Source organism: Leopardus geoffroyi, chromosome A1 (assembly GCF_018350155.1).
Source record: "Leopardus geoffroyi isolate Oge1 chromosome A1, O.geoffroyi_Oge1_pat1.0, whole genome shotgun sequence".
Lineage (NCBI taxonomy): Eukaryota > Metazoa > Chordata > Mammalia > Carnivora > Felidae > Leopardus > Leopardus geoffroyi.
Window position 1 is genome coordinate 80,708,191 of NC_059326.1, and position 12,787 is coordinate 80,720,977.

The 12,787-nt window shown below is 47.5% G+C and overlaps 1 protein-coding gene across 19 annotated transcripts in view; it reads left to right on the top strand.

Annotated features, from left to right (window-relative positions):
• ARHGEF7 (Rho guanine nucleotide exchange factor 7) overlaps positions 1 to 12,787 on the top strand; it is a 135,685-nt gene that overhangs the window by 88,328 nt on the left and 34,570 nt on the right. For 18 of the 19 annotated variants that reach the window (XM_045482189.1, XM_045482296.1, XM_045482303.1 and 15 more), the window contains 3 exons: positions 6,931 to 7,025; positions 7,242 to 7,337; positions 9,841 to 9,963. In XM_045482189.1, the coding sequence (XP_045338145.1) occupies positions 6,931 to 7,025; positions 7,242 to 7,337; positions 9,841 to 9,963 (314 nt within the window). Of the gene's footprint in view, positions 1 to 3,778; positions 3,845 to 6,930; positions 7,026 to 7,241; positions 7,338 to 9,840; positions 9,964 to 12,787 lie in introns of those variants that run through there. The other variant, XM_045482312.1, reaches the window with a different exon arrangement.

Below are 12,787 nucleotides of genomic sequence, written 5' to 3' on the forward strand. Positions count from 1 at the left end.
CAAGTTGAGTGGAACGTTTGTAACAATTTCAACAAGATAAGATGATCTTCAATGACTGAGGAGCTCATTAAGGCAAATACATGAAGATTCTGGGTGAGTAGGAAAGGATGTGAGCAGTAGAAAATGGGGGAGGGTGGGAGCTGTGCTGTAGTCTGTTGGGGCTGTTGTACTAGCACCGCACACTGGGTGGACTCCTCAGTAAAGGCTCCTCACGGTTCTGGAGGCTGGAAGTCAGCTCAGCGTGCCGGCGTGCTCGGGTCTTGGGGGACTCCCTCTTCCTGGTTTACAGAGGGCCGCCTGCTGTCCTGTCTGCATGTGGCAGAGACCGTGAGTCTGGCCGCCTCGTCCCAAGGGCCCTGCCTGCAGCACCCCTCACTGGGGATTTCGAGATGCCCAAAACCCCGGCATTTGGGGAGGACACAAATGTTATGTCTAGCCCTCTGACAGTGTGGGTAAGCTTACCATAAAATTGTGGTCGTGAGGAGCAGAGAGGTAAGGAGAATCCTCAGTTCTAAGGACAGCGGGATGTACATCCATACAGGGCTTCTTGAGAGTGGCCTGGTGGTTGCGTATAAAAATCTGAAAACAGTCAAACCCTTTAATCTGGCACTTCTACTACTTGGAATCCTCCCCAGAGAAATTACCTAAAGTGTGTTCAGTGGTGTCGGTGCAAAGATGTTTTAATAGGATTATTATAATAATAAAAGTAAGCAACCTAAATGTGTAGCAGTACAAGAACGATTAAGTAACCAGTGGCACATATGTTTATAATTATTGAAAATGCACACGAAGCTTTAAAAATACCTAAAATACATGTTTGAGTGCAATAAGCAGAATCCGAAATTATATAGGTAATGTGATTTAATAATGTAAAAATGTTAGCATAGAAGATAGAAGGAACTGTGCTATGGGGTGGCTCAGTCTCGGGACCGTGAGTTTGAGCCCCACATGGAGTGTAGAAATTTCTTAAATAAAATTAAAAAACAAAACAAAAAACACCCAGGGTGCCGGAGAGAACAGCTTCTCCGGAGTGGCAGACTTGATCACTTGATGACATGAGTAGGAGTGGCTTTGGGGGGTTGCTCTGGCACCGGAGACTAGGCTGTGCAGGATGTCAGGCTTGAGAGCAGCAGTGACAGAAAATCCACGCACCTGAACTACGGAGTTGCTCAGTCTTTGTGTGACAAAGCCAGCCACAGCCGTTCCCTTTTTTTTTGAGATGGGAAAACGGAAACCTGCTTTTAGGGTCCTAGATCAGTGAATGATCAGGAGATCCCTGGCTTCGGCTGCTGGAGCGGGGGTGGGGTGGGGTGCCCTGTCTGTGGGTAGGCCGGAGGGAGCTCCCCAGCTGCTTGCACAGGCACTAAATTGTCAGATGGCTTGGTGATCCTGGCCTTGGCCTTTTGTAGTGTTGGCTTTAAGGAGCCTGGTGAAGTGCTTGCCTTGAGGTTTTCAGGGTTATTAGCAAGGACGAGCATGTGGAAACACTTGGGGCATCAGGCGTCACTGTTCTCTTTGCAAATGGGCATCCCGTTTGGGGGTTACCTGGGAGAGCTGCAGTTGAGGGTGACAGGAATCTGTCGTTTGTGGCCTTTGAGCTTGCTGGATTTTAACAGTGGAAGAACATGAGTGCACCTGCAGGATGGTAAGACCTCTGTCCAGTAGAGAGAGCTTAGAGAAGGCATTTCTGTTGTGTAAGCTGATGCCCCCAGACAGAGTGAGAGATCTGGAGTTTCCTTCTTTTAGGGGATGAGGGGGTTCCTCAGTCATCATCAGAGAAGGAGGTTTCTTAAATATGTCCATCTGGGAAGACCAGTCCTTACCACCTGACACATTTAGTGGTATTGGCTTAGTTTTTAGGTTCTATTGAACACTTTTATCTAGGGTATTGTGTCAGAACTCTTTATCTATGGGAACAGGGAGTGGAGAACTTCTGCTTGTGCCAAGTGTAATGAAAAGGCAGAGCAGCTTTTGCCTTTGAAATGTTGAGGTTATGATAGGTAGCAATGACTAGTTTTTTTACATTTTTTTTTTAATGTTTATTTTTGAGAGAAACAGAGACAGAATGCGAGTGGGTTAGGGGCAGAGAAAGAGGGAGACACAGAAGTAGAAGCAGGCTCCAGGCTCTGAGCTGTCTGCACAGAGCCCGACGTGGGGCTCGAACTCACGAGCTGTGAGATCATGACCTGAGCTGAAAGTCGGATGCTCAACCGACTGAGCTACCCAGGCGCCCCAGCAATGACTAGTTTTAATAAACACAAGGGATAGGCGTGCATTTTTCGTAGAATGTTACAGCAGCTTCCATGGACCTTTGCTGTGCTCTGGAGAAATAGTGCGTGTCTTTCCTCTTGGCTCCTTGAGTTGCTTGGAGCCTCTGCATCCTGGACCAAGGGGAGACTGAGACAGCTGGCCCAGCCTCTGTACACAGAGACCTGCACAGGCCCCAAGCCCTACTTGTGGTGTTTTTCTTTTTCCCTTTGCTTCCCAAGATTAACTAACACCTTAACCAAGATTGCTTTTTAGTCCGTACCTCCTGGCTAACGGAGTCGTGTAAGAAGGAGCACCATGAAGGATTCTGGGTTTGGGTTTGAAGACTGTGTTAGGAGGTTTGTGTCAGGTAGCTGATACTCTTGAGTGTCCCCACCCTGTAAAAAATAACCCTGTTCCCCCAATACTGCCTTTTTTAAACAGACACATAGACTTGTGCAGAGCCAGGATTTGTGCCCAGTTCTGCTGGGTGCCCGGGGCTGGCCCCTGGTATGTATCACTGTGCGGTCGTGGACATCTGTCTGCTGAGGCCGGCTTCTTGCAGCAATCTGTATCCCAGTGGAACCAAGGCTTCTGCTGGAGCTTTTGCGTAGTGAGCCTTTAGCATTTGGAAGAAATCTATCCCAAGGCCTCGTGAATCCCCGAATTTAGAAATATTGTAACGTTTTTTCAAAAGACACAATAACTTAAAGCCTTTGCATGGCCCTTCCAGACTCTTCTGGGAACCTGTGGAGAAGAGAGAGCTCTGTTCAATCAGTACCTGCTGGTGGGGGGTTGGGGGTGGATTGTTGGGGGGGGGGGGTTTGGAACTGCTTCCTGCAGCAGCGAGGGCAGGCTGTTCCTTCCTGTTATTCCCCAGAGGCTCAAGTCTGGTCTTCGAATCTGTGTTCTGAGAATGTAAGTACAGTTTAAGTAGACTGGGTTGAAAGGAAACGTGCAAGGATGATTTTTCCCTTGTGTAGGGAGGGGCGGGTGGCTTATTTCCTGTTGTCTGAATCTGTTACTGTTTCAAGGGCGTGCTTAGGACCAAACCAAAGTTGTTTCTAAAAGTTGGGTTTTAGTTAATGATGATCTTTCAATCTTGATCAAATCTCTAAGAAAACTTGTTTCTTCTTATATGTAAATAAGTTATTTTTTAAAGATTCAATGACCTAAAATATGAAACCTACCAAAATTTGCGGTGAAATTTGCAACTCCAGTGTAAAATCTGCGATACTGAGCGCTCCTTTAATGGTGGTAATGAAGTGAGTTTCTGTGTGTCTGCGGGGTAATGAAGTCAGTCCTTTTGTTTTGTGTTGCTGTAACGGCTGACAGCTCTGGGATTGTCTGTGTGGTTTGCCTGATGTCCTCCTCCTGTGTGGCCCCATTGTTTGGCGGGGGCTCTCCACGCCTCACGCCTGAGGGAGAGCTCGCTGAGGCAGAGGCCGGCCTCCCTCCCCAGCTGTGGAGCAGAGGCTGCTCTGCTGTGAGACGTGTGGGACCGGCCTTCGTGGCATGGAGCGCTGGAGCCTGGCGGGGGAGTCACATGGGGTCCTGCAGCAGCCAGAGCGCGCGCAAGTCCCGGAGGGGGAGACAGGTGCTCTGGAGCTGGGGAGGGGGCGGGGAGGGGGTGGCTCCTGGCGTCAGCGGGACTCGGTCAGGTCAGCCCTGTCTGGTCTGGGGCAAGTGTTTGGTGGGACAGCTGAGTGTGACGGGGAGTTTTGGGACGGGAGGATTACAGAACTTGTCCTTAGCACACACTGGAAGAGCATGTTTCTAACTGGTGGTTGACATTAACTAACTTGACTGCCTTGATGTCACTTTTTGGCAGAGGTTTCTTTGGCATTGTTTCTGGTACATTCTTACGGGAGGCTTCTATATCCGCATACTGTGCTTGGTGCTGTGATGGGGGAAATGCTGTCTTACTATCGTCACACGCTGGGGAGGTGTTCTTGCACTTGTCTCCCTCCTCCTATAAAAGGTGTGCAGGTTTTCACATGTGCTCTGCTGCTGCTTTGTAGTGTTTGTACTCCTGACATGAGATCCTCATTTAATTTTTGTTGGAACACTGAAAACTTTTCATCTTTACTGTGACAGAGTTTTTGTTTTTAGTTCAAGGAATAGTCTACTTGGTTGACTTCATGTCACTTTAGAAGGACAAGATCTGGTTGAAAGTCTGATTTTCTGCTACAGTGGCTGGTGTCACAGTATGTTCTCTGCCCACTGTTCCTTTGACATTCGTGCCCAATGACCATTTCTTCGAAGGAAGACATTGTAATCCTGGGATCGACACCCAGATTTCCCCACAAAGGCATGAGCTCCTGGAGCGCCGCCCCCTCCCTGTGGCCCGCTCCCCCACTCCTGCATGAATAGGCCCATTCAGGGGCGAAACCAGAGCCGGAGACTCAGTGAAAGCAGCCGATTGTCTTCATCGCACACAGCATAGCGTGGAAGTTACTCACTCGGGTTTGCGTTTCCTCGTGAGGGACCATGCTCTTTGGTCAGCGCACAGAAAACGTACCGAACAGGTGGAGAATCCGTGGTGTGTGTTACTGGTGTGGAAATCTAAACTGGGCTTACTGATCACTTCTACCTGTTTAAGCATGTATTTTAATTACCAACTCAGGGGGAAGCCGGACCACATTTGTCTTTACTCTGCACAACTTTTCTGCAGGACCTAGGCAACTTGTTTTGGAAGACGAAATCACGCGTTGTAGGACTCTAGTGGATACTCAGAAGATATGTGTGACGTGATTTTCTGAGGAAAGAAGGTGCTGGTCTGTGGCCAGAGGGGGATGGAAAGTGGTTGAGGAAGGGGTTATGTTCCTCGCTTCTGTCAAGTCCCACTGCCCTCGGCCTGGCAGCCGGAGAGGTGGTGAGGGGGCCGTGCGGCCGCAGATCAAGATGCACACGCCAGCCCCGCTCTTGACTGGCTGTCTGATTTGGGGGGATACTTCCTCTCTCCACTTGAATCTTGTCCTCTTGAAGAGGAAGACTTTGAGGATTAGAGATGCTAGTGTAGAGCACCTTGCTGGGCTCCGAGGGTGTGCTCAGCCTCGGTGAGGAGTCTCCCTCCTGCCTGCCCTCGTCCAGGCAGCTTCCCGCCCTGCCTGGGGAGGGCCTTTGCTCTTGGCAGTTACTGATGCCAAGAGGCTTATTTTGTATTTTTCATAGATAACATTTGTATTGTTAGAGGGCAAGTTTGGGAGAAGGGCAGAAGGGGGTGGAAGGAGGAGAGAGTCCCGAGCAGGCCCTATGTTCAGCACAGACCTCCTGATACAGGGCTCGATCCCACAACCCTGACATCATGACCTGAGCTGAGATCAGGAGCTGGACCCTCAACTGATTGAGCCACGCAAGCGACCTGAGGCGTATTTTTCAGCCCAGCTGTTTTGCATTTTTTTAAAAACCTGTTTTTAGGAATTATAAAGTTGTTTTCATTGAATTTGCTGTACTAACATTAGGGTATCAGGAAACATTTTAAGGTTGATTCATCATTGTTCTGTCTTTAAAGTAGTGGCTTCTTAAGGATTTTCTACTGGTGGACCTTTGATATTTAATAGATGTGTATAAGATCTGAGACTGTTCTCTAATGAAATTGATTTAGATTTGCTAGGTGCAATCTGAAGAGCAAACTAGATGTTTTTAGTTGAAATATATTTTACATATGTTAAAATACATGGATCTTAACTGTACAGTTCATGGAGCTTGGACAAGGTCTATAACAACTGCTCAAATTACAATATAGAACATGTCCATCACCCTGGAAACTTTGGCCCCTTTCCCCATTGTCACTTCTCCCCCCTTCTGATTTCTGCCCTCCTAGATTAGTTTTGCCTGTTCTTGGACTTATTATAAGTGGGATGTGCAGGATATCCTTTTTGTGAGTGGCTGGCTGCTTATGCACGACACAGTGTCAGAGATTGATCCTTGTGTCCTTGCTGTTATGAGTACCAGTGGTTTCTTCTTTGCATCTGAACAGATGGGGCAGTACTGCAGTACTTTCTGATGATGGAGTTGGTTTCAGCCTCACTTTTTTTTTTTTTTTAATTAAAATTTTTTTTGACGGTTATTCATTTTTGAGAGACTGAGAGAGAGCATGAGCGGGGAAGGGGCAGAGAAGGAGACACAGAATCTGAGGCACGCTCCAGGCTCTGAGCTGTCAGCACAGAGCCTGACATGGGGCTCGAACCCACCAACTGTGAGATCATGACCCGAGCCAAAGTCCAACGCTCAACTGACTGAGCCACCCAGGTGCCCCCCTCATTCTTCATTTTGTTTAAAGTTTATTTATTTTGAGGTGGGAGGAGGGAAAGAGAGAGGCGAAGAGAGAGTCCCAAGCAGGCTCCATACTCAGCATGGAGTCTGAAGCTCTTCAATGAACTGTGAGCTCATGACCTGAGTCGAAATCAGGAGTCGGATGCTCAACTGACTGGGCCACCCTGACGCTCCCAGCCTCGTTCTAGGGGTGCCTGTGTTATGTGTGTGGCAATGAGATGAAGTCTGTTACGTAGCTATAGTAAGAATTCGGTACGTGGGTTTTGGTAGTTAAGTCACAGGAAGTGATGATATTAAGCACACTAGTATTAACGCAGAAGCAACCTGTAAAGTGAATGATGCTGATGCACTTGACAAAGCTCATGAGTTTTAGTGGCTAATAATGCTATTCACCATTTGTTGTAGGTGCTACAGAATATTTTGGAAACTGAAAATGAGTATTCTAAAGAACTTCAGACTGTGCTTTCTACCTACCTGCGGCCTTTGCAGACCAGCGAGAAGTAAGTTGGGCGATAAACTGTGTTAATTGCAGCATTGTCATTGCCTAGGCTGTTTGCTCAGGTTTTCACAGAATGGAGGGTGGAACAGAACCCACTGTACCAGTTTGCTGTAGAAGTAAGGATTTTAGCGGGTTAGAGACTCAAACAGGGCCCTGGGGTGGGACAGGAGAGTGTCACGGTACATAATAGTCTCACTGTTCTTTTTCTTGGCTCTAGGTTAAGTTCAGCAAACATTTCATATTTAATGGGAAATCTAGAAGAGATATGTTCTTTCCAGCAAATGCTTGTACAGTCTTTAGAAGAATGCACCAAGTAAGTACGACGCTAAAAATCTGTGAAATTCAGATTAGTACAACAGGTAGGTATAGAATGTGCTTTGATCTGATTCTAGAACTCCTATTTCCAAAGATGGAAACTGTTATTTTGAATCTTTGGGGTTATCAACTCTCCTAGTAGAAGCTGTGTTTCTGACGTCTGGTTTTTCTAGTTGGGGTCTTTGAAGGCGAGGTCTCCTGATGAGAAAGGAGAGCGTCTTGCCGGGAGCAGCGAAGTTTACGGTGTTGGGCTGATGGGGGAGGCAGGGGTGAGGAACCTGAGGAGGAAGAGGCTCTGTGCGCAGGTTGCTCCTGGCCGCCGGGAAGCCAAGGATAGTGAAATGTGGTGTCTGGAACGTGCTGCCCGCACGTACCCGGCTTGGTTTTCTTTCCAAGGTGTTTTTGGGGTGGAGAGGCATGTTCTGAATTGATTGGCCACCAGATTGGGGTTTTTTTTTTTTTTTTTTTTCTTCTGTGCGACTCTTTTGTTCTTGGTTAACGTGAGACATTTAAGGGTTAGGGTCAGTTTACTGATCTCAGTAGCGTAGTTCACTTAGTTGACCAAGTGCCTGCTGGGTGTTGGAGGACTTGAAGTCTTGACATATGTGAGAACTTTGTAGGTTGTAGGTCACCATGTGACATTTGAGGTTTATTTACCTGTGGACTTGATGCAAGAGGGGGGCACTTGTTATTGCAATTTCTATTTCTTTAGCCGACAGAAGGATGAGGTAATTTTTTCTCTTGGGATCTGGTTGGTCTCTGGTTTGTCCTTCCTGTAGTTTCTTGTCTTAGTCTGGGAAGTGGCGAGGGGTGTTCTGCCCCCTGGGCCCCAGGCGCACAGCTGGCTGTGCTCGGAGTAGGTTCCAGGCCCCTCCAGGCCCTTCATCCCGGAAGGTGTGCAGGGGAAGCACAGAGTGAGTGCTGGCCTTCAGACAAATTCACGTTGCTTCCTCCTGGAGCGGTTTGGTTCATGTGAATGGCCTGACTTAGGTGGCCATGAAGAGAGGAGTTTGGCAATCACTGCTTTCCTTTTGGTAAATGAAGGTGATTGGCCCTCAGTTTGGGGTCTTTGCAGGAGGCCAGCCCCGGGGTGTGCAAGTGGAAGTCGGCGTTTGCCTCTGCTTCCCCCACCGGCTGTCGAGAACTTGGACTGAAGGAGTTCATATTTTTACAGTACGTTTGTGGCGCCTCTTCTGGGCCTCCCCTCAGGCTTGTGAAAGCACGTGGATCTCCCCGTCTGCACCGCAGATGTACGGATCTGAATGCTGAAATTCAGGGAAGGAACATGAGCTGAGAGTCCAGCACCCAGTCAGGCCTGTGTTGGCTCTTTACTCAGTAGGACTTAGGTGTTGTTTCGGTCGAGTTCCTCAAGGGCACGGTGCGTTGGCATGAGATGTTGGATTTGCCATGGTGGAACAGGAGAGCAGAGGGTCGGAGATGAGCTTTCCTGATCAACCTTTCCCCTTATCTTTGATCGTGAGTGTTCTGAAAGTCCTCAGATCAGAGCAGAGCTCAGGTTCTCAGTCCGAGGTGTCGTCGTCCCCTCCGCCCATGTCCCATCAGCTCACGTTCAGCCAGATCCTGTGGTTTTCTCTTGGGGTTTAGCTACCCTACGCAAGCCAGCCTCAGCCGCCATTGGCCCCGAGGTACAGAGAACCGGAGACACACCCTGTGTCCTTTCCTTCTCCAAATGCCAGCCGTCTCCAGAATCTTCCTCCCTGGTGCTCTACCACCTGCAGAGGTTGGTTTTATATTTTGTTCAAGGTTTGTGTATCTGCAGGAGGGAGAAGTCCGTTTGATAGGAATGGTGAGGCTGTAGCCGGAGGTGGAATGTTGTAGATGATTGCGCCCAGCTGAGGGCTTGGCCTCCATCTTGGAGTTGGCCATGCCTGTCTGGTTAGGACGGCCCCACGTGCGCGTTTCTGCTTCCACTGGTGGTGCTGATCATCGCTTTCTGTTCTTCCTGTTACTGTGAGCTCACGGCCTTTCCAGGCTCAGCAACTGCCCCGGCCTAGACCTGGGAGGAGATGGGTCTGTGGCTGTGCTCTGTCTCCAGCTTTTACCTGAAGGGAAGGCGGGCTGTAGTGTGTGTGTGCGCACGCGCATGCACGCGTCTTGCTGCTTAAGTAGAAACCTTGTCAACAAGTAGTCATGTTTTATAATTCTCCTTTTGTACAAAACTTAAAGGTTCATGATCTGCATTTCTCTCACCATCCAAAGTCGGACTTGCGGCGTTTTGGCTGTGCTGTGTGCAGGTGGGTTGTGGCGGCTGGATGCTGGAGAAAAGGAAGGGCGTTAGTTTGGTGCTTCCTAGCAGAGCCGCTTTCGAGGTAGATACCTCTCCCTGCTGGACTGCCGGTGTGAACACCTAGGTTCTGGGATTTGTAGATTTTGTTTTCACGGAGGTGGTCTACAAGGAGGTCTCAGATTTTGTGTTCATTACTTGGCAATTTTCTTTCTATGAAACTTAGGATTATTTCCTTTGTGTTGTGTATCTCTAGGTTGCCAGAAGCTCAGCAGAGAGTTGGAGGATGCTTTTTAAATCTGATGCCACAGATGAAAACCTTGTACCTTGCGTATTGTGCCAACCACCCGTCTGCAGTGAACGTTCTCACGGAGCACAGGTGCGCTTGCCAGACACCCTTACCTGGAGGGCAGGGACTTCTTGGCAAGGGGTTCCCTCCACGTTGGCTTGTGTGGGCCACACGTTACATGAAATACAGTGCTGGTATTCACTTGTTTGTTCAACGATTATTGTGTTTTAATTACCTCTTAAGCTGAGTGCCTGAGAAGCATTGGTACGGGGTCTCTGAGGTTCTGAGTAGCATTTTTGGAGTAGAAAACGGTGTTTCCAAAGTCTCCCTTCAGCCTGGAGCCCTTGGGAAAGTGGATTTGAGGAGCTGGTAGGGTTCTGGAATGGAGCTGTAGGCTAAATCCAGGATGCCAGAATCCCATTTCTCTTAGTTCCTAAGAGTGGAAGTATGGAGTGTAATTAGATTGGCTGTGAGAGAAAATGCTGGATTGAAAATTAGGGCCAGTATACATAATTACACATATGCCAAGGTTTTACTGTGTGTGTGTGTGTGTGTGTGTGTGTGTGTGTGTGTGTGTGTGTATACATATATATTTATGTATCTGTATACATAAATTGTTTTTATGTAGTAGAACCTCGGTTTATGAGCATAATTTGTTTGGAAAACATGCTTGTAGCCCAGAGCACTCATACATCAAAGCGAGTTTCAGGAACCATTGACTTGGTTGTGATCATGTGACATTTGGCGTCCGATATGACTCGTATTGCAAGACATTGCTCGTTTAGTTAAAATTTATTAGAAATGTTTGCTTGTCTTGCAGAATACTCGCACAGCAAGTTACTTGCGATTCAAGGTTTCAGTGTATGTGTGTGTGTGTGTGTGTGTGTGTGTATAAAAATATAAAACGCCTGGCAGAGAAAATATTTTGGTAATGCTGAGTGTGCTCTTCAAACGCTACATTATTCTATGCCCAAAAATTGCAAGGCCATATCTCTAGGGCTTTGGTACCTAATGACGTAGCTGTGTAAATTTAGATTTAAATTCATTTAAGCATTAATTAAAAAATAATTAAAAATTCAGTTCGACTAGCCACATTTCATGCACTCAGTAGTCGTATGGGCCTGGCCTGAGAGCAGTGCATAGAATACATTTATCATAGGAACTTTCATTGCTTAACGGTAGTCTGAACACACGTGTGAGCAACCATGTGTGGTTTGGAATGAATTGTAGCCTATATGAAAATTACCTGTCATGAGCACAGAACTGAGTGTCTCCCTGCATTCTGCTTTGCACATGTTAGATATTCCTCTGTTGTGTTAGAGGAGCTTATTAGCTCATCTGTACAATACTCCTATACTTTGGGTGTGTTATGTAAAGAGAACTGTAAAAAAATAAAATAAAATTAGGGCTGGGTCTTACAGGTACAACCTTAAATTGGAGACCATTGGCTTCAGCTTTTCAACCTGGAACAAAATTAAAACAAGTGAAACAGACTGTACAGATTCCTGCTGGTTTGGCGAGAAAAGCCCATGTCTTTTCCCAAGAACCGGAAGGTGCTGGAAGAGTGGCTCAGTCACTGGCCGGGGCCGCTCTGAGCACAGAGATTCTGTTTCTGCTTCTCAGGCATGAACTTTTAGTTAAGTGTGTTAGGAAAATTTTCACAGTGACTTTTGAAAACAGCAGTTTAAAAATTTTTTTAAACCATAAATGAACAAAAATTTTAGTAGCATGAAGGGTAAGTTAAAGTTATATATATTGCAAATTTTTTTCTAATGTTTATTTTTGAGAGTGAGAGAGTGAGTGGGGGAGGGGTGGAGAGGGAGAAGGAGACACAGAATCTGAAGCAGGCTCCAGGCTGCCAGCTATCAGCACAGAGCCTGACGCAGGGCTCAAACTCACAACTGGTAAGATCGTGACCTGAGCTGAAATCGGTTGCTCAACCTACTGAGCCACCCACGTGTCCCTAGTTAATTGTGTGTGTGTGTGTGTGTGTGTGTGTGTGTGTGTGTGTGTATACATACATACATATGTAATTTTAATTTTAGTTAAAAGTTTTTTTAACGTTTATTATTAAGGGACAGAGCATGAGCATGGGCGGGGCAGAGAGAGGGAGACACAGAATCTGAAGCAGGCCCCAAGCTGTGAGCTGTCAGCATAGAGCCCAACGAGGGGCTCAAACTCACAAACCACAAGATCATGACCTGAGCCAAAGTCGGGCGCTTAACCTACTGAGCCACCCAGGTGCCCCAAGTATATATTTTTTAAGTTGATTTAGTTTTGAGAGAGATACAGTGCAAGTGGGGAAGGGGCAGGGAGAGAGGATCCCAAGCTGACTCTGTACTGTCAGAGTCACAGCCCGAGGTGGGACTCAAACCCACAACCGTGAGATGATGACCTGAGCCAAAATCAAGAGTCAGATGCTTAACTGACTGAGCTACGCAGGCACCCCAGTTATAGTTAAATAGTTAATGAAGTATTTCAACTTAAAACTTAAGGACTGTTGGTAAGCAGACATGGCTGGGCTCTTTGTAAACTGAGCTGAGGCTCAAGTGTACCATCCTGTGAGTGTGGCTGGTTCGGTGGCAGTGGAGGGAGGGCCTCTGGCTTGTTTTGGCCTGGTTTGAGCCCTGCCTCAAACTCAGCTGGTGAGCTGTGGGTAAGTCCCCTGCTTTCCCTGGGTTTTAGATCCCTTCTGTGAGTGCCGCTTGGTAGGGTTATTGTAAGCAGTAAGCAAAACATGTAGACCGGATCCGGGTGAGCGAGGTGAGTGTTCCAGCTAATGGCTAATTAGCAATGAATGCTAATTGTGGTCCCATCTGCATCCCTGTGGAGGACCCTGTGTGTTGACTTTCTGGGCGTGCTCAGATACCGCAGGGTCTCCGTGTGCACTAAAACGAAGGAGTATACCTCTGCT